This window comes from Tasmannia lanceolata, unplaced genomic scaffold, assembly GCF_043159265.1.
Source record: "Tasmannia lanceolata isolate RefF3 unplaced genomic scaffold, GAP_Taslan_0.1 ptg000015l, whole genome shotgun sequence".
Classification (NCBI taxonomy): Eukaryota; Viridiplantae; Streptophyta; class Magnoliopsida; order Canellales; family Winteraceae; genus Tasmannia; species Tasmannia lanceolata.
In genome coordinates, this window is record NW_027518692.1 from 56914200 (window position 1) to 56935597 (window position 21398).

The following is a 21398-nucleotide window of genomic DNA, read 5'->3' on the forward strand; positions in this document are numbered from 1 at the left end:
AATTAAAGTTAATAAACTGTTTAAAAATAGATTGGGTACTAAAATTAAAATTAAAATAGATGCCCGCAAACCACAAGAGTGGCTATTGTTATCAAAACAGTAGTGTGTTATTTAAAACACGAGTCTTTACATGATGCCCGACCGTGAGAATCACAAGGGTTTGATTTTTCATTTGGTGGCTGTGGATTGAATGAATAAACAGATGAAGTTAAGGATATAGACGAGAAAGAGCGAAGAATTGAAAGAGTGGTTCAGAACAAAGAAATGGAAGAACTAGAATCATATGACCTTACGACTCTGGAATTTTAGATTCATCCGAAGGAAATATAACTCTAATAAAGAAGACAATAACAAACAAAAAACAATCAAAAAGAGCAAGAATAATAAATTATATATATATATATATATATATATATTGTATTAGTATACACAGAAATTAGGAGAATCCCCAAATCCGGGTCAATACCAGCAAAAACATCTCTGAACAAGGTTCTAGCCCCATGCCAAATGTGTCCGAAGAGGGCCTTTATTCCCGTCGTGTCTTTTATATGGAAATTAGAGGCCAGGGAGCTATCCCCTTGACTCGAACTGATGAAAATTTGACTCCACGAGAAATTGAACAAAAAGCTGCCGAATCGGCCTATTTTGACCCGATGAAAAATCAAGGGCTAGGTGGTTTGCCCATACCAGCAAACCACCTAGCCCTTGTTGCTTTGACGGTCGGGCATCATTCTCTTAAAGCACATCCTTCCAAAATGGGTTTCTTAATCAGAGTATGAGAAAAAGTTGCCTCTGAAGCAAATCTGATCCGTTTCTGATTTTCTCCTTCTCTTGCTACCTATATCATCTTCATCTAATGTCATTTTTCAAAGCCCTAGAGCTAAAAATGAGAGGGAAGCTACCCTCCTTTTCCTTGCTTGATTCCAACCTCATGTTGGCTTTTATTTGAATAATATGAGGATTGCTACATACACTCTCTTATTCTCTTTCCAACTCTCACTTTCTGGTCACCATAGATGTGACGTCATGGTATGGTATGATCAGGGCCATTCAATTGGCTGTTCACTGTGGGGCCGTATAGCCAATCTCACATCAATCAGACGATCAAGGGGATCTTACCCCTTGATCGATGCCTGTGCGTGAAAGTCAAGTAAGAAGGAAATTGGATATAAGGACCCTAACTTAAATGAATACTCGGATAAGAAGGAATGCTTCTATACGGCAAAGTGGGTCCTAACTTTGATTCTTCTAAACCATCCAATTAGATAGGCCTTTTTGTGAGTTCTACTCAATCATGCAACCCTAAAACTTCAAAATGTGTATCGTTTATATTTATTTGTGAAATCAAGTCCGTTCATCTCTTAGAACATTATGAGGCGACCCACATGGTCTTGGTCCCATCCCCAGTGAACATCGCAAAGGTAAGATAGAGGACTTAAAAAATCAACTATCGGCTGGCGGAACCCTAAACAGGACTGATCCCATTGTGAAACTACCAATTACTCCAAATAGTCCAAAAGCTTAAGGTGTTGGAGAAGGCGTTCTTTAATCTTTTATACTTTAACACTCCCCCTCATGTGTGGCTCCTCTTTTAGGGTTTGCCTACACGTGGCACATGTGGCCCCTCTTTTGGGTTTGGCCATTGCAAGTAGACCTGGCAAACGGGCGGGCCGGGCCGGTTTTGACCTGGCCCGTACGGGTCCAGGTCAAAATGACCCAGAAAATTTTACGAGTCACTATGCTTGGACCCTGCGGGTCGCCCGAATTTCTTACATATTATTTTTTAAGAATTTTTTTTTAATAGGGATTCGCTAGCCACCTTCCCCTAGTCTACTTTTCGGCTTGTCCACATCCTTTGCTGCAAAGATTTGACAGAAGTACGGATTGCGCAAAGGTCGCTAGCAATAAAATAATAGCAATTTATAATAATCATACAGTTACTAAGTTTTAAATGGAAAAATTACCGAAAAAGGAACCAAAGTAGAAAAATTACCAAAAAAGTACCAAAAGAGTGTATTGAAATATGACAATTACCAAAAAAAACTACAAAGAAAATAAAAAATATATGACAATTACGGGAATAAAAGGACAAAATAAAACTTTTGTAATTCTCTACGGGCACCCGCGGGTCCACCCGGCCCGGCCCAATTTTGACGGGCTGGGTGGACCCGCGGGTCAATTTTAAACCGGTCACAGATTGGTGACCCGGACCCGGAATTTACGGGCGGGCCAGGTGGACCCGCGGGTCCGAGTCACTTTTTGCCAGGTCTAATTGCAAGTGGATTTTTACTATCAAGGAGGTTTGAACCCAGGACCTTTGCTCTGATACCATGTGAGATAACTTGTTACTCCAAAAGCTTAAGATGTTGGAGAAGGCATTATTTAATCTTTTATACTTTAACACCCATCACATAAATGAGGCAGAAGTGGGTCAGTAATTGTCATTTACGAAATAGTCATACGACAAAAATTAACGAATAATTATTCTAAAATTTATGAGAAATGTGTGTTTTATCGGCAAATTCTTTGACATTTGAAGACGAAGATGACGATGAATAAATGTAGCCCACATCCAATGAACAAGATAAATTTGATTGGACAGTTACGAGCATCCGATGGAACTGACATTTGGGCCTTGGGGAATCAAAGGTGGGGATGGTTTTGATTTATCAAAGGTGAAGCCAACCTTCCATATATACAGATGCACCACATCAAACTACGAATGTAGGGGGGAAACTGTGATTTGATTGGCCTTGTTCCTTCAAGCAACACCCATAGTAAGATTGGTAGGTTTACAAACGTCCAACCCATACGGGGAATGGGTAATTTGCAAGACATGCTATTTAGCCTTGTGCTTCAAGTGCATTTCAATGTTTCCTCCACTTGAAAAATCTCCCTCCCTCCTCTCTTTCTCTCCATCTATTCTATTATTCCCTTCTCTCCTCAATATGAATCCCAAGGGAGTTTCTCTCACTCTTATATCTGCTATTCTTGCAGCTTTCTTATCAACGCAACTCCTTATTCCAAACCCACATTACCCCCAAAACCTCATCAATGTAGCTTTAAGCAGCTTCTCATCTCACATCATTTCAACCCTCACCACATATAAAATCCATTCCCATCATCACCACCACAAAAGGCAATCTACACCCATCTGTGATTATTTCCCTCCTGATATCCCTCCGCCGGACACTAACACAACGTCGTTTCTCTGCGTGGATCGGAATGGATGTTGTAATTTTACCACGGTGCAGTCGGCAGTGGACACAGTTGGAATATTTAGCCAAAAGAGAACCATTATATGGATCAACACAGGCATTTACTTGTAAGTCACTTGGGCTTCTTTTCTTTCGATATAAAATGGATGTAAAATACGTCCATTTTTTACACTTTAAATGGAAGTAAAAATTGTTTTACCTTGAAAGTTCATTTTATGTTGAAAGAAATAGAGCCTTAGCCTTGTTAAAGTATAAAATATTAAATAATGTCATCTCCAACGGCTTAAGCTTTTGGAGTAATTGGTTGTTTCACATGGTATCAGAGTGGTTGCCTGGGTTCAAACCTCCTTGTTATTAAAAATCCATATGTAACGGCCAACCTAACAAGGGCCACATGTGCCATGTGTAGGCCAACTTTAAAAAAAGGGATCATACGTGAGGGGGGGTGGTAAAGTATCAAAGATTAAATAACACATCTCCAACGGCATAAGCTGTTGGAGTAATTGCTTGTTTCACAAGCCTAAATACTTAGCCAAAAGAGAACCATTATACGGATTTACACAGGAATTTAGTTGTGAGTGACTTGGGCTTTGAATCTTTCGATATAAATCGGCGTAAAACAAATTTTATGTCCATTTTTCCACTTAAAATGGAGGTAACATTTGTTTTACTCCCACTTTAAGTCGAAAGAAGTAGAGTAGCCTAAATACTAAGCCAAAAGAGAACCATTATATGGATCAACACAGGCATTTTAATTGTGAGTTACTTGTGCTCTGTTTCTTTCGACATAATTTTATCACTTAAAGAGGAGGAAAAATTTGTTTCACGCCCATTTCACGTGGAAAGAAACAGAGCCTCAGCCTTAGTTGTTTAAAGGGTTTTTTTTTTTTTCTTGTGAGTTACTTGGTCTCCCTTTCTTTTGGCATAAAATGTGCATGAAACAAATTTTATGTTCATTTTCCTCTTAAAATGGAGGTAAAATTTTTTTTGTGCATATTTTACTTCGAAAGAAATAGAGCCTTAGCCTTTTAATTTAGTTGTTTGAGTGGTTTTTCTGTGCTCCTTAGTAACTAGGACTAAATGAGTACAGTGAGAAGGTGATGGTGCCAAGAACAAAACCCAATATTACATTTCAAGGGCAAGGGATGGAATCAACAGCGATAGTGTGGAATGACACTGCTAACTCTGCTGGTGGTACATTCTTCAGCGCGTCGATCCAAATATTTGCTGCCAATTTCATAGCCAAGAACATAAGCTTCATGGTGGGACAATTTTACATTGTTTGTTTGCTTCCACTCTTTTACAAAATTATAACTTAATTATGCTCCATTTCTTTCAACATAAAAGGGCATAAAACATTTTTGATGACATTTTCTCGTTTAAAAATGGGAGTAAAATTTGTTTAACGCCCATTTTACATCGAAAGTACCACAAACTTAAGCCATGTTTGACAACCATGAATTTTTTTTCATGGATTATTAGCTTACCCAATGCTGAGGAAAGGCAGGAGAGGGATAGACCTTAGATCAGAGGGACTGTGTGAAGAGAGGGTAAGAAAAAGATGATAAAAGGGTGGTGTGTGTGTGGGGGGGTTGGGGGGGGCCTAAGAATTCAATTTATTTTCTCCCATGTTTTTAGCCAATTCCCACCCTCTCCTCATTCATGCTCTCTCAAGTCTCTCCCCCTTCCAACCTAAGTACCTCCCTCACCATGGAAAAAAGTTGCATGGTTACCAAACATTGCCTTAATGGAATAATTTTTTTTAGAAACTACTAAAAATCATACTACATAGATGTCACATTTCTTGTATCTAACACAAAAGATGCTTATTCTAATTAAGTTAATTTGAGTCTGTTTATAGGTCTGTTATGTTTAAACTACATTATGTAGCCTAATCATGTTATCTAGCACTAATCCTCCATGCTTACCTTTTACATTAGAATGTAGCTCCACTTCCAAAACCTGGTGATGTTGGAGCTCAAGCAGTGGCCATTAGAATAGCAGGAGATCAAACTGCCTTCTGGGGCTGTGGATTCTTTGGAGCACAAGACACCCTTCACGACGATAGGGGTAGACATTATTTCAGGGATTGCTTCATCCAAGGATCCATTGATTTTATATTCGGTAATGCAAGGTCTTTATACGAGGTACCTCTACATATATCACCATATCTTTCATTTTTTTCTGTTTTTTTTATGTATCTAATGTTTTTCTCTGTACTAATGTGTATATAAATATGAGAGGATTTATTTTTGCATGCATATATGCAAACTTTTTACGTAGATAATTCTCTAGAGTGTCCTGAGAAGAAACAAAATCCTTTCCAATGCCACTTAGGTTAGTATTATACTCTAGTCCAATTACTAAAATAGTGATCTGGGTAATGACATCCACACTCCCTTGTTTGATGATGAGACTCCTCTCTAAACACTTTTCTACTGGCTGTTGATAGCTTTTTGGGAATTGATCAGCTTAGCGACTAGTTATGTACTTGTAAAATGAGGGAAGAAGTGTCATTATTAAAAGGACTTTTGACAAAGAATAATTTTACTAATGATTTTTTTCGAAATCTCCTTTCTGCAATCATTTTACTAACTTGCTATAATTAACTAGTAAAAAATCCATGTTAAACAAGGGCTTGTACATATGATTCCTCCTAATGATTATAGTAGGCAAAAAAGATCATAGTTCAATTGTATGAAATGTTTCTTGAAAGAAAAATATATGTCTTCACTCTGGAATTCCTCATTATTCACAAATCTAACCCTTTACCTCCATGATTTCAGAACTGTCAATTGAGTTCTATTGCCAATCCAGTTCCACTAGGAATGAGGATCATAAATGGCTGTGTTACCGCACACGGTCGAACATCCAATATCGAGAACACTGGATTCGCATTTCTTAACTGCACTATAGGCGGAACTGGTAGGATATGGTTAGGCCGAGCATGGCGGCCGTTCTCTCGTGTGGTCTTTGCTTACACTTTCATGTCCGAGATCATCTCGCCGGAGGGATGGAACGACTTCAACGACGTCACTAGAGACCAGTAAGGATCAAAGCTCTCTTTAATGGGTTTGTTTATGAGTTTCAGTTTCTCACACTTGGTTTGTGGGAGGAACAGGACTATCTTCTATGGAGAGTACGATTGCTATGGTGGAGGAGCAAATGCAACTTTGAGGGCGCCTTATGTGCTCAAACTGAATGACACCCAAGCTTCCCCTTTCCTTAATGCTACTTACATTGATGGAGATCAATGGTTGTTACCCTACCTCTAATTTCTATTTTTTGGGCCTCTCTCTATGTATCAAAAATATTTTAATTCATTTGATTCGTTAATTAATTTATCTATTTAGTGTAAACCCCTCCTTACATTGCAAGTAACAAATGAGCTTATGTCCATCTGAATATCTTAAGACAAAGCATTGTTTCCTTGAGGGTCCATTCCAATCACATTAAAACTACTATCATGTAATAGTTTTCTGAGTAAAGCCTTTACTTGGTAAACTTTTACACCTTAAACTTTTCCTTTTTTGTTCATCCACTGCACCTAGTAAAACGAGATGTAAAATACATACAGTGATCCAATGACTTTGATATTCTCTAAGCGGTCTATTTTTTATGACAATTAAATTAGTGGGCTAGGATCATCTTCCCTGGAAGTATTTTTGGGCTGCCCATTATATCAATAAGAACCACACTAGGGCCCAATCACATGCTATGTAATTCAATATAGGTGGAGCCGAGTCAAGGTTCTCAAGTGCTTCTCACCGCATCTTTCCTTAACAAATGGTAGTTGTTGTTGGGAATTATAAGAGACTGTGACTAAGTGGGTTGCCCAAAAATCAACCTTTTACTTTTTTGTGAAAGGGTTGAAATTAATCTCACTGAAAAACCATAAAAACCATGTTTTTAATCTAAACCCTTCACAAAAAATGAACACTTGATTTCTAGGCGCCACGCTTAGGCCATGTCTGGAAACCATGAATTCTTTTCCATGGAATATTATCTTACCCAATGTTCTTGGTAAGGGTGGTGAGGGAGAGGCATGAAAGACAGTGGGTGAGGAGAGGGCAAGAAAAAACTGAAAAAACAGAGAAAAAAAAAAAAAAGTTGCTCAAACATGGTTGTCACAATCTGGAACGAGCAAGGCTTAAAGCTCTATTCGTTTGAGATTATTCCAACCGATTGTGAGTCCAAAACTAATTATTGGCCTCAAAATTAAATGTAAATTTGGGTCCAATAATTGACTTTGGACTCACAATCAATTAGCATAAGCACTGTTCGTTTTAAATTGTGACAACCGATTGTGAATCCAAACCTATTATTGGGCTCAATAGTTTTAAGCCCAACAATCGATTTGGGGCTCACAATCGACTATGACAATCTAAAACGAACACAAACAGAGCATTAGTCTCAAACAAGCATGGCCTAACATTCCGACCCTGTTCATTTGAGATTTTGGCAACTGATTGTGAGCCCCAAACCTATTATTGGGGCTCACAATCGGTTGCCACAATTTCCAACCAGCAGGCCCTCCATGGTAAAAAATAAAAATAAAATCATGGTTGAAAAACAATGGCCTTAGACAAAGGTTAAACACCCTTGAATTGAGATTGTTTCAGCTCTCGTCTCACCCCAAAATACAAAAAATAAAAATAAAAATCGTACTGAAACCCATGATTTTAATCTCAGCCCTTCACAAAAATGTGAAAGGCTAATTTCTAGCCCACTATGCGACAATCAGTCGCGAATTTTTCACTGTGACAGATAAAAAGTGTAAAAATAGAGAAGAGTGCCAATATCAACAGAAGGGGGTGCCATTACAATCTTCTCTTTCAAGTTTCAATATCGAGGCCTATTTAGCCATTAGGTAATGATTTTTTAAGTCCACCTGTAGGATTATGCGCCCCACTGTTGACCGAATTGTGATTTGTGGGCAAACTTTAACAGTTTAACGCTTTTTGACGTCAAATCAAGTCAAAAGTGGGCGCATAATCCTAAGGGGGGTGGTGAAAATATCATCTCCCTTAAGTCATTTTATCCCGGGTTAGATCAGATCAGATCAGATCTATAAGTTCTAATTTTCCCAAACTTTATACATACCTTGCTTCGCAAGAACAGACTCTCTCTCTCTCTCTCTCTCTAGAACAGAGCTCGTTCATCTCTCTAATGGCTACCGCCATGGTCGAAGACACGAACATGGAAGACGACCAGCTCGCTTCAATGTCTTCGGACGACATCGTTAGGGCATCTCGCCTCCTCGATAACGAGATCAGAATCCTTAGGGTTAGATAAATCCCTTATTTCCATCTCTTCTTTTCATTCCCAGCAAACCCTAATTTTACAATTCTTCTCTTGTTTTTTCTCTCAGGAAGAGTTGCAGAGAACTAATTTAGAGTTAGAATCATTCAAGGAAAAGATAAAGGAGAATCAGGAAAAGATAAAGCTCAACAAACAGCTTCCTTATTTAGTCGGCAATATCGTTGAGGTAATTTGATTTGATTTATCCGATGTTTGTTTTATCATCACGAAAGAAAACCTAATTTTGGTGTACTTTTGAGTCCTCTTATTCGTAGACTTTTTTTTTTTTTTTTTTTTGTATTCAATCTAGGTTTTGTGGTAATTACGATCTTTAGATGTTTTCTCTTCATGTTAAAACTAACCTTGTGATGCTGCAATGTCTAATAAGGAAGTTTTCTCTTCAGGGTTTGATGTAGTTTTCTCTTTCCTTTTGCTTGGGTTTATCTTTGACCTACTCCATCAAGGGTCCTTTTCATGAATTAATCTTCACCATTGAAAAAAATCTCATGAATTAATCTTCACCATTAAAAAATATCTCTGGTTGGAAGTAGTTTTGACTGTCTTAGAATTACTATGAGATTACTGACTTTATTCCCTGATAGGATACTAAATAAAAGAGTGTCATTCGCATAATGAAATGAGTGATCTCCGCCTCCACAGATCCAATCCTGAATCCCTCTACGGCCCGCCAACTCGAGCCTTGTCCATCATACTGCTTTTAGACACCGCAACTATACTCAACTCAACTCAACAAAGCCTTTGTCCCAAACTAGTTGGGGTCGGCTAAATGAATCCTTTAGAAAAAAAATTCATGAAGAAGATAAAAGGAATCTGCCCGTTTCTAATCCTGGTTCTAGTTGGGTTCTTCTACGTGGATCATTTTCTTCCATTCTATCCTATCCAAGGTCATGTTCTCTGTTATCGTTCCTAGCCATCTAGTCTTTCCTCACTGTTTCTACCCAAGTTGTTTTCAGTCTGCCCCTACGTCTTTTTACTCCATCAATTTGGCCCATTAATGAGAATGATGACCGTATATCCCCTCGACGGAGTCCCCTTTCCGTTAAAAGAGCATTTGGAAGGCCCATTAATGAGAATCGAAAACCAGGCATATGAAATACATTGATACATCCTACCATTACATCTACCGGCTGCTGCCAATTCCCACAAGCCCCATCACAAAATCCAATTGAAGCAGCACCAATCAACTCTATCATAGGCCTTCTACATATCTACCTTACATAGGTTTACGTGTATGCGAGTGTTCAATGCTTCCAAGCATCACCATGGCCAAAATCCAAAGTAGAAGTGTCCAGATATGGGGCAAACCTAAGGTTGGCAGGTTACTGTCTGGGAATTTAGGATCATAATATGGGTTTTATTTCAATAAAAATATCATGATGTGGACATCCCCACATCTAGGACCACAAAAATGCAACTAAACTAAAGTAAAACCCTAAGAATATGTAATTAATCAAGTCCATCAATAAACTACTCCTAAAACTAATACTAAATCACGTCAAGATAGCAAGCTTCTCGTTGTTCGTCCATTAGTCACATTAGGAGAGTACAATTAAAAAAGAGGGACATTTGGAGAGTCTATTAGTATGCACCATTGCACCTATCAAGCTGAAGTTTCAGGTTTGTGTAACATTATCAGAATGCTTCATCACAGTAAAGTAGCTTACACTAGTTGATGAGACAATTATAAACCTGGTAAACATTGAAAGCTGCAGCCTTCAACATCTCATAAATATCGTCAAGCATGTGGTTGGCATAAAAAATTTAATTCTTTAATATACATGGTTTAATTCTTCTATTGCTCTCTGCTTTTTGTTTACCATGGTGGCTCTAAGGTTTGGAAGTATTTCATGCATGGAGTAATAGTTGGCAATTTCTTCAATGAGTATTTTTGTGGCCAAGCATCCTGTACTTGTATTGTTTTACTCTTATATCTATACATTTTGCATTTATTGGAGGACAATAACAATGATGTATTGCTTCCTTAGATTCTGGAGATGAACCCCGAAGATGAGGCCGAGGAAGATGGTGCTAATGTTGATTTAGATTCACAAAGGAAAGGGAAGTGTGTTGTACTGAAAACATCTACACGTCAAGTGAGCCCACATTTTCTCTTTCACTCATATTTTTTGGATTGTTCTAGCATTTACATATTCTTGCTATTTCTTAGGTAAGATCCTTACAATTAGTCGACTGTAAATGTTGATGTGAATATTGAAATATCAAGTGATCTCCTTGGTTATCTATTCGTCGTCTGCTATCCTCTCATGCATGCAGCTGTTGCACGTTCTTAATCATGAATTAAAGAATTATTGGCTATTCTATTCACATACTGAACTTTGGGTCCTATAGTAACTCTGTTGAAATTATATCTTGTATTCATGGGAGTTTTTGTCGGACTTAGAATTAGTTCATTAGAGGAAATTATGTCATTTTATGTGAGGAAAAATAAAATAGTTGTGTGAGGGCCTGGAATGGGGGTTTAACTTACGTTGCTTGAATGGGGGTTTAGCCTGTGTGTGATATTTCTTTTTATTAAAGCTGAATTAGTTGAAATCTGTTTCAAAACTTATTAGGAGTTAAAATAACAAGACACAAGGAGTCTTTTTACTAGTTTGAATTTTCTTCATTATATGCAATTATAGTTATAAACATTTTGGTTCACAAAATTTCGTAAACAGACAGATAAGGCATGAGCCGTTTCCATGCCATATTCTATACCTGTAATCATATCTATAGATATGCTGGTACTCTGAGCTTTTACAAGTATTGGGTTGCATAGGTTCTAACTCTTCGTACGTAAATTTTTTAACAAAAAATCACTTATCAAATTCAGAGGTCGATTATTTTCTTGTATATAGTTGTTAGCATTTTTGAGGATAACTATTTTATTCTTGATAGAAACTTAAAATTCCATACACTTTAATTTGCCACAAATACTTCTAGACACATGTACTTGTGTTCATAATGTTAGGGTTTTATGTTCCTTGCAAATCTTGCTTGGAATGTTGATCTATTTTTAAGGTAAAATTAGCTTCTACCCTAATTTTTTCCAATATTGCTTCCACCATGAATAGTTGTGAATTAGTCTGCAGACGAAAATGCACCATGCACTTCTATTCGTTGAAATTAGTCTGTCAGTACTTTTAAAGAGTTTGCTTTCAATATTGTTTTTATTTATTTAGTTTACGGATTTTTTGTCCTCCGGTTAAGGAATGCTTAATTGGAAATCTTGAATCTACAGTTGTTAAAGTTTTGCTCATCCTTTTATGCAGCCTTGGAAGACAGCTACTTATACTTTTCTTCTCTTGAATCTATAGTTATTAAAGTTTTGATCATCCTTTTATGGAGCCTTGGAGGACAGCTACTTATACTTTTCTTCTTGATTGTAGACAATCTTTTTGCCCGTTGTTGGGTTAGTTGACCCTGATAAGCTGAAACCCGGCGATTTGGTTGGGGTAAACAAAGATAGCTACTTGATATTGGATACTCTCCCTTCTGAATATGATTCACGTGTAAAGGCAATGGAGGTTGATGAAAAGCCAACCGAAGATTACAACGATATTGGTGGCCTCGAGAAACAGGTGAACTTCTGCCTTCTATTTCATGACAAATAGTGGTTATGGACCTGTAATTGATAGGGTGGTTAGAGTTGTCCATTAGTGCAACTTTTGGGCTGTGACTTGGTCAGAAGTTGGGGCTTGGGGCTGCCTCAGACCTGGGACCCCTTTCTGTTTTTTACTATACCTGCCTTTTCTAACAAAAACATTTGGGCTGTGACCTGCTCATAGTGGGGATCTCTAGGGCTAGGTGTATGATCTGGGGGCCCACCAGATGTAACAGTGAAGACGGTGCAACGAATAGATGGTTATCATCATACTAGATGGAAACCATCCTCAAATATGTGTTCACACATGTGCATGTATATGTTTCGGTGTTTCCATGTTCCCTTGTTTTCATAATGATAACCCCTCTTTATTTTACATTTTTCTAATTTACTCTGAAAGGTTGTTATAATTCCCCAAAGCTATTAACAAGCCATTAAAAAAGTTGTTTAATAAAGTGATGAATGCCACGAACTAAACAAGGGAGTGTAGATATCAATGGGTCATTTATATGTGGCCTGATATTGCTGCCCCTTAAGTTAGCCATTCCAATCCTCATGATTGTCCTTTTTTATATACAAACCAGCATAATGATATGCCAAGATCCTCAAGCATTCGTGTTTCTTAGTTTCTACCTTTATATGGGCTGGTGATATTTCCACCCCTATTTTTAGCCATCCACCTCTTTATCTTATTTACTTTTGACAGGATGTTTTTGAAAAGACTTCTGACAGGATGTTATAGTGCATAAGTTGGTAAACGTCTCTCTCTCTCTCTCTCTCTCTCTCTCTCTCACACACACACACACACACACACACCACACACACACACACACGCACACACACACACACCCACCGGAATCCCTTCCCTCAAAGCGTCCCCCCCCGCCCCAACTTACATATCTTCTTCTCTCGCCTACCAAAAAAAAACTACTTCTCTGTTTATCTACATTCTAGAACTCCAGACAAGTTGCCATGTGGGCTATTTGAGAAAATTGTTGAATTAGTGTTTGCCTTTTCAATTTGAAGAATACCAATGTTTTTCTGGTGCCGAAGTTAGGGTATCAGGCCTCAGATTCATCGAGTTGTTTGATATCTCGTGCTCGAGGGATTTGGTATAGCATCGTTAGTGCAAGAATGCCCTTCTTGCTGGAGTACTGATTTACAGATAAATTTATTTCGTGATCAAACATTGGTTGTTTCCCCAATCTCTGCTTTGTCACCACATTATCATTTTCTTTCATTTCATCTGTTATATGTGCTGCTCTTCCAGAATCCTTTGCCTTTGCCGCTACATCTCTTACTCAAGGTTTGTTGATTCTGCCCGGTAGTGTGGGAATAACATGGGTTATGTTAGAACACGTGAAAATATTCTTCATTCAGGCCTTTAGTTGCACCTACCAAAGGGCCACTAAAGCACCAAGATGAAACAAATTTATTCAGGGGCCTGTATGATTCCACAAATCACTGGGCCGAATCTCCCTCCTTCCCCCTTAGAACACGTTTAAAATCCGTTTTAAACGTATTAAACATGTATTTTGGCAACCTTTTCAACTTTAACACCCCCCCCTGATTTTGTATATGACAAAATTTTGTTTTTTGTGTTTCCATTCTTCTTGACTATGTTTTTTTAACCAATGCCGTATTAAACTCGAATTTTTCATGTCCTGTTTTTTTTTTTTTTTTTTTGCCGAATCACGTTTTGCTATGGGGTTAACACCTAATTATATGCAATTTTTTTTTTAATAACGGAATAACTAATTATATGTAATTAAATTGTTATATCTTTTTAGGTAGAGGATCGCTTTAATGTTCACTCCGTAAGTTTCTGTCCTACTTTTATTAGCATTGGTATGTTTTTTGCAGATACAAGAGCTCGTGGAGGCGATTGTTTTGCCTATGACCCATAAAGAGAGGTTTCAAAAGTTAGGAGTCCGTCCACCCAAAGGAGTACTTTTATACGGACCTCCTGGCACTGGCAAAACGTTAATGGCTCGTGCCTGTGCAGCACAAACAAATGCTACTTTTCTGAAGTTAGCTGGTCCTCAACTGGTTCAGGTTACCATTCAACTACTGAGAAATTCTTAAACCTTATGCACAAATTTTCTATTTACTATGATGCCTTTTAGAGATATATAGATTTTTGCATTTACATTCATCGTATAACTTTGATATATATGCATTTTTGTGAACTTCCTACGATCTGATATATTGATACCTTTTCTAAACTTCTATAGAAACTAACCTCAGAAGGCATGCAACTAAATCAAGGTGTGGCATTTTTTTTCTTGAATGGCAAAGAAAACATTATTCAAAAAAGCAAAGAGAAAACAACAGGTCATAGACCGAGATGGTCGAGAGAGAAACACAACAACAGCCAAATAGTAGACTCAACATCCAAATCCTTAGGGCAGTACAATGAGGGAATATGGTGCTGCAATTGACACCATATGTTGCCATCTAATCAGCTTTCCTCATTTTCCGATCTGCGAATATGCTGGAAAGACACGTCATGACCATCAACACGATCATGATGCGACATATATAAAAGACACTTTCAACTGAACCAACTGTAATTGGCCAAGGAATTTCTCTTTTTTTTTTTCATCGGATTTTCCTAGAAATCAGGGAAAAAATTTCAATTTTAGAAAGAAATTTCTATGGAAAATGAGTTAACCAAATGCTGGAAAACACATTTTCCAGTGAAAATTTTCTCTAGAGAAAATGAGTTTGCCAATAATTTTTCCCCTGCATCCAAACAGCCCATTAAAATAGGCTGGACGACTCCTGAACAAATCCCAAGCTCTATGTTGGGCTTCTCTTGGCTCTAGAAATGGACATTGCCTGTGAAATTCCAGAAATTCTAGACTCTAGGGGGCCGTTTGGATATGCGGATTTTAGAATCTTGTATTTCCTCAAAATCACATATGGGAGGCGAGAGAAGGAGACCGGCCATCGTTTTCTGATTTCTCGCCCTTCTTTCCGTCAGCAAGAGAGTAGGAGATCATCCCATCTAAAGGATGGGTGAGAGATTTCTAAAGCCTGGATTTCTTGCTTAAAATCCAAGATTCTAAAGAGAAGCCAGACGGTCAGTCTCCTTCTCTCGTCTCCCATCCAGGATTTTAAGGAAATCCAAGATTCTAAAATCCGCGTGCAGACGGCCCCTAAAAGTTCACGAGAGTGAGAATGATCTGTGCAGAGACCCTGTAGATCCTGAAGTTAACATTTCAGTTATTACTCATCTCTCTCTAGCCTCAACCATTTTCTACGCAGATGATTTCATGGGATGAGGAAGATTTCTTGAATCTACTCCTTATAAGTCCCTCAAAACACAGGACTACTTGTTTAGCTCCTGGTATTAGTAACAAAATTGGTTTTCTAATCCATCTCTCTTCCATTTAATGACCCTGTAGGAAGAGGAAAATTCCTTCATCAGGGCATCCCAGAAAGTCAAGCCCTTGCCTCTACTTCTTGACGTAGAAGAGTGAATGAAATCACAATTGTTGTAAAATACTGTATTTGTCTCTGCATTATTCTGCAACATATTTGAAGAAACTCTGGCCTTTTATGCTTCATGTTGCTGTTAATACTTTTATCTTTCTATTTGTTGGTGCAGTATTCGTAGATTTGGTTTTGCTTTGCTTAGTATTTTATTATCGTCATGCTAGTTCTCTTGATGCCATAGTTTTAGATCTGGCTTTTGCATTGCTTATTTTGCAGTGGGTCACTATATTATATTAGGGAAATTTCACTGTTCATTGCTTGAGTAATTAGCTAAATTAGGGATGGGGGTTTATTATTTTCTATCATCTCTGAATATTTTATCCATATTTTTGACAAACAAGAGTTGACCTGGAATTTATTCAGATGTTCATTGGTGACGGTGCGAAACTTGTCCGTGATGCATTTCAACTTGCAAAGGAGAAGTCTCCCTGCATCATTTTTATTGATGAAATTGATGCAATTGGAACGAAGCGGTTCGACAGGTAAGTCATGTTCTTGTCTTATGCACCTTTATTGAATTGCCCTGACATTTTGGGACTGTTATCTTGTTTTCATTTTAAAAGATTCTATCATGGTTCTTGGGTCAAAACATTTTAGTCATTATGGAAATTCATGCTACGATGTAATATTAGTTGCTTTAAAATATCCATTTTTCACTGAGAACAATGATTATTGCTAGTGACTTTTGAAGAGTCTCCATATGATCCCCTTGGCAACCCCACAACTCCTCTTCCATTAATTCAGTGAAAATGGAAACCTGGAAGCCATATTTCCATTTTTCTTCCATCTCTTACTAAAGCACACTCGAGCCAATCTAGGGACTGGATTCGCTGAGCTTCTCAGAAGGTCTGTTCAAGAAAGCCACCATCTAGAGAAATACCCAAGCCGGCTTGAGAGATTAGTTCATTGTAGATATTGAATCTCTGGTTGAGTTTTCAAAAGAGAATTTGTCTTTTAAGTTTTTTCGCAGCTTATGTCCTTTGTCCTTTCACTGGTCTTGGCTGTATTATGATTTTCATTTTTTAATTCCTTCTTTAGACGATTTGCAGGAACTGAATGATGTGACTGAGTTTCTGTTGTTGGTTAGTTGGATTAGATTTTAGCTATTAACAAAATTCCATAACAATGATTTGCCATTAAAAAAAAAAAATCCATAACAATTACCTGTTTATCAATACTTTTTCTCCAGTGAAGTTAGTGGAGATAGGGAAGTTCAAAGAACAATGTTGGAGTTACTTAATCAACTTGATGGTTTTAGCAGTGATGACAGGATAAAGGTCAGTTTTGCTCATTCTTTCTAGTAGTAAATAATCTTTTGTTTTATGGAGCCATTTGTCACGTATAGAGTTTGTATTTGATGTGGTATGAGCAACTGTAGTTTGAGGATTATGTTTTCATTTTTTTTTATAATATAGTGATTTCATTAATGATGTAACTGGAATACAGAAAGGGGACTAGTCATCCCACACATGTAAACTGCAGTTAAAATGACTCTATAGTGACTCCCAATAAGGATTTTGTATCCGTCACATAAAGACCAGTCTCCTAGGTCTTTCCCCTTTGTTGTGTCTTACACCAGCAGATCACAGTAAAGAATTTGAAACAACACAAATTTTGGCCTATGTGACTGCACTTGGTTGCCGCTGAAGTATCGCATCCAATCTGGCTCCAGCTGTTACGGTGTAAGGTGTCTGCACCCTTCTTCACAAGACAGCCTGCCAAGCCTCTCCACTGTGAAGCACGTGGATAAGGCTCTTGCATAAATATATCTCGGATATACACAAGCGAGTTCCATGGAATTGAAATCCATCATGAATGACAGAAGAAGTGCTTGGATCAGTGCCCTTCGACGGACAATAGTCCCAATTAGGACAAAAAAATGTATCTTTTGGGTGCTAGTCCTTGAGAGTCAGAAGAAATGAAACTACTCTCATGGTCCCAAGTAAATATGACCTCGTGCTCAAATTATCTACTGCGTTATTTCGAATTCTATATTTGTGCCTATGATTAAATGTGTATTCTTGTAAAAATGTGACCCTCTTCGCATGACTCTTATTCAAGGTGCGTTGAAAACTAATGCAGCACAATGCTTTGTGGTCAGGGCGCCATTAAAAAAAATGCTTTCTGGTCAGAGTTGAATACAAACTCTTGCTGAATCAAGTAGTGTCTCCAATGATTGAGTGCTTGAACAATGGCATAAAATTTGACGTCGTAGGTAAAGTACCTCAAGCACACATTGCTCAACTTCTCACTAAAGAATGTTATGTATCGTCCTTCCTGGTTAAAGACAGCTTCTTTCCCTATGTGGTGCATCACAATCAACCTCAAAGGCGACTAAGTCTAGGAGCCATAAAAACAGGGCATTCACCGTCTTTAGCTTTAATAAGGTTGAAGATCTACTCGTATTATAGGGTCCGGCAAAGTACACCTCGCCTCCTTGCCTCATACACTCAGTGTTGAGTGTGATTGCAAAACTTAAATTGCGAATAAATGACTGGTAGAAAGATACAACTCCGCGAAACCAGCACACATCACTGATGGATTCAGGCACATACCGGCTTCTTATGGCCTCAACTTTAATTCGGTAGGCTGTAATACCATGAGCCGACACAATGTATCCCAAGAAGGTAAGCAATCTGTCTGTAATAAACTACTTCTCGAGATTGACGAATAATTTGTTTTCCCTCAATGGTTTGAATATTTTCTTAACGTGGTAAACATGTTCGTTGCAGTTTAAACTGTAGATGAGGATATAATCAAAGCATACTTACTAATTTTTCTATAATAGGTCGAAGGACTTGGTTCATCACACACATAAAGGTGTTGTATGCAATAGATAAACCAAAGGGATTGACTAGCCACTCATGTCGACCCTCTCGAGTCTTGAAAGTAGTCTTCCATTCATCACCTACTCTAGTACGGTGATATCTACTTTGCAAATCGATCGTGGGGGAAAGAAAAGTGTCATTATTCAACGTGTCCAACATGCCATTAACCCTAGGTATTGGAAACCTATACATGACAATAATATGATGGGATTTTATTGAGAACTTCGAGAAAAGAACCTTTGTTGGATCTATTTATATTGATATTGACTCTATTAGTATCTGAATTTTCTTTTGTGCATTATAATCTGTATACACATCATTTTCGCAGTTTTGCTGCATTCATAAATTGAGTAATAATCATGAAGTTCTTTTTAGATGAAAGACTTCTTGAATTAATTCCATCTCCTCTATAAATAATCAAGTTTATTTTCTGACTTTTTTTATTGAACTGGTATTTAAGCATGATTTTGGTGATGTGCAGGTCATAGCAGCAACTAATCGAGCTGATATTCTGGATCCCGCTCTCATGCGTTCAGGTCGTTTGGATCGCAAAATCGAGTTTCCTCACCCTACTGAAGATGCAAGAGCCCGAATCTTGCAGGTAGGCTACATTGACGTCTCCTCCTGTGGTCTTTGATATTATACATAGAGGTTGCTAGGAAAACAGGATCCTGTTCTGAAAAAAAAAAGCACGGGATCCTCTATCGTGACACGCGAGTATCCCACAAAAAAAGAGGGGCACGTATCTCAACAACACGTTAAAGTTTCCGAATCAATCAGGCATACGTATCCCGTTTTTATTTTCTGAAAGGGATCCTGTTTTAAAGTGTTCCTTATACATATGCCTGTACTTTAGATGTTTGTTGTTGCCATTGCAGATCCATTCAAGAAAAATGACCGTGCACCCAGATGTGAATTTTGAAGAGCTGGCTCGTTCCACAGATGACTTCAATGGTGCACAGCTGAAAGCTGTATGTGTAGAGGCTGGCATGTTGGCTCTTCGTCGAGATGCAACTGAGGTTCTTTTCTATTTCTCCCTTTTCACACTTTATTTTCTGCTGTTGTCAATGTGTTTGATACTAAGATTTGGCACTGTTATGCACTCTATCCATGTTTGGACTAGGAATTGGCCATTATTGGCTTCTTTTTCTTTTTTGAAATGGCAAATTGAATTCATTAAGAAAGAAGAGGGCCAAGATGGACCCCCCAAAGAAACAAGAGAAATACAAATACAGAGATAGTAAGAAGACTCTCAAGGAGGTAAGAAGTCAAACCACTCGAACTCCAAACAGCTAACCCCACCCCTAGCAGATCTCCTCACATGATAAAAGCTATTAGAAGAACCCGAGATTAGATCATCTATTTTATAAAACATAGAAGAAAATGTCCAAGGAAGCAACGCCGATCTACGGAACCATCTAATCATATTAAGTGAATCACCCTCCACTATAGTACAATCCATACTCACTCTATCAAGCCTTTTGATACATTGATATACTGCTTTCACCTCTGCCTCCAAGGCATCACATATCCCAAGAGGGCCGGAATAAGCCCAACTAACATTGCCACAAGCATCTCGTCAATGACTACCAACCCCAGTTGGACCCGGGTTCCCGAGACTCGACCCGTCGAAATTAACTTTGAGCATCCCATTAGGCGGAACCTCTTACCGCTGCACTACCATAGGCCGATCCACTCTACTGAAACATACTTCCCTCCAACCCTCCCATAAGTCAAAGGCCGATACAAAATGGAAAGCCAAAACGCTTCTCGCCCAAGATATTGTTGGCTGTTGCATAACTGATACCTTTGTCGTGCTATTTGTCATAGGATGATCCGAACCGTTCATTTGTTGGGCCGCAACGTAAATAGGTTGCACCCCCAAAATCATTTTCATAGGATGATCATAACCCTCCGATATATAGAGGTTTCCATAATGTGCAGTCCTTTATAGATCTGAGGGTTAGGATCATCCTATGGAAATGATCGGGCACAGGCTATTTACGTTGTCACCCAACAAATGAACGGTTACGATAATCCTATGAATTGGAGTAGTTTCTGAAAAATACTGGAGTATGCGGCCGCACACCATATAAAATATCATTATTGTAGTCGTCTCTTCGATTTATTTTATGTTCCTGTCATGCTATACACATGTCTGTTTTCTTTCACATTTTGCATCGACGGACAAGGGTAGCAACTATTTTTGTTGTTACCATGATGTGCTTTAGTCTCCAAGATTAATTTTTTGGTTTCCTTTTCTTACTGCCTTATAATTCTGTAACCCTGTGACAAACAAGTAATATCAACAGGTTCTTTTCTTGTGCTTTTTGAACTATGGTTAGTGTGGGAGGGTATATTCCTGAATTCTTTCGTCATTGTTATTCAGGTAACCCATGAGGACTTTAATGAAGGGATAATCCAAGTTCAAGCCAAGAAGAAAGCCAGTCTGAATTACTACGCCTAGTAGTGTTTTACATCCCTCTAAACATGCAAGGTTCATGAAAAATTCTGTAAATGTCCTCTACACCCCGTTCTGGAATTGGAGGATGTTAGATTGTGTTTCAAATGTTGGTGTATTGGTTGTAAACCTAATTTTTCTTTCAGTTAAAGGGTGCATTTACTGTTGAGGTAATTGAAACTACTTTGCTTCTGTACTTGCGTTGTTCATTTCTTTACTTAGTTTTAAGCCCAGCCCCTCTATTTTAATCTTCTTTCATCAGCTGTTACAGTTCTTAATGAAGTCTACAGCCAATGAATGAAGGTTAAAACAGAGAGGCGCGGCTGTGAGTATCAGATCTCACAGATTAACAGGAGAGAAACCACCTTTCTGATTGACATGGTTTAGACCTATGTTACCTGCTTTATCTGTTTGCTCTATTTGGGTATGGGGATTGCAACTTCTATAATAACTCATTGAATTCC

General features: G+C 38.1%; 1 protein-coding gene across 1 annotated transcript; it reads left to right on the forward strand.

The window, feature by feature from the left end:
- Window positions 1–2930: 2930 nt before the first annotated feature.
- LOC143892599 (26S proteasome regulatory subunit 6A homolog) lies at window positions 2931–21130 on the forward strand. Its single transcript, XM_077397329.1, has 12 exons — window positions 2931–3325; window positions 4309–4335; window positions 8345–8504; window positions 8590–8706; window positions 10526–10633; window positions 11930–12121; window positions 14008–14199; window positions 16009–16127; window positions 16835–16922; window positions 18955–19074; window positions 19352–19492; window positions 20863–21130. The coding sequence occupies exons 1-12, from the start codon at window positions 2949–2951 to the stop codon at window positions 20938–20940; spliced, it is 1719 nt and encodes a 572-aa protein (XP_077253444.1). The 5' UTR covers window positions 2931–2948; the 3' UTR covers window positions 20941–21130.
- Window positions 21131–21398: the final 268 nt, after the last annotated feature.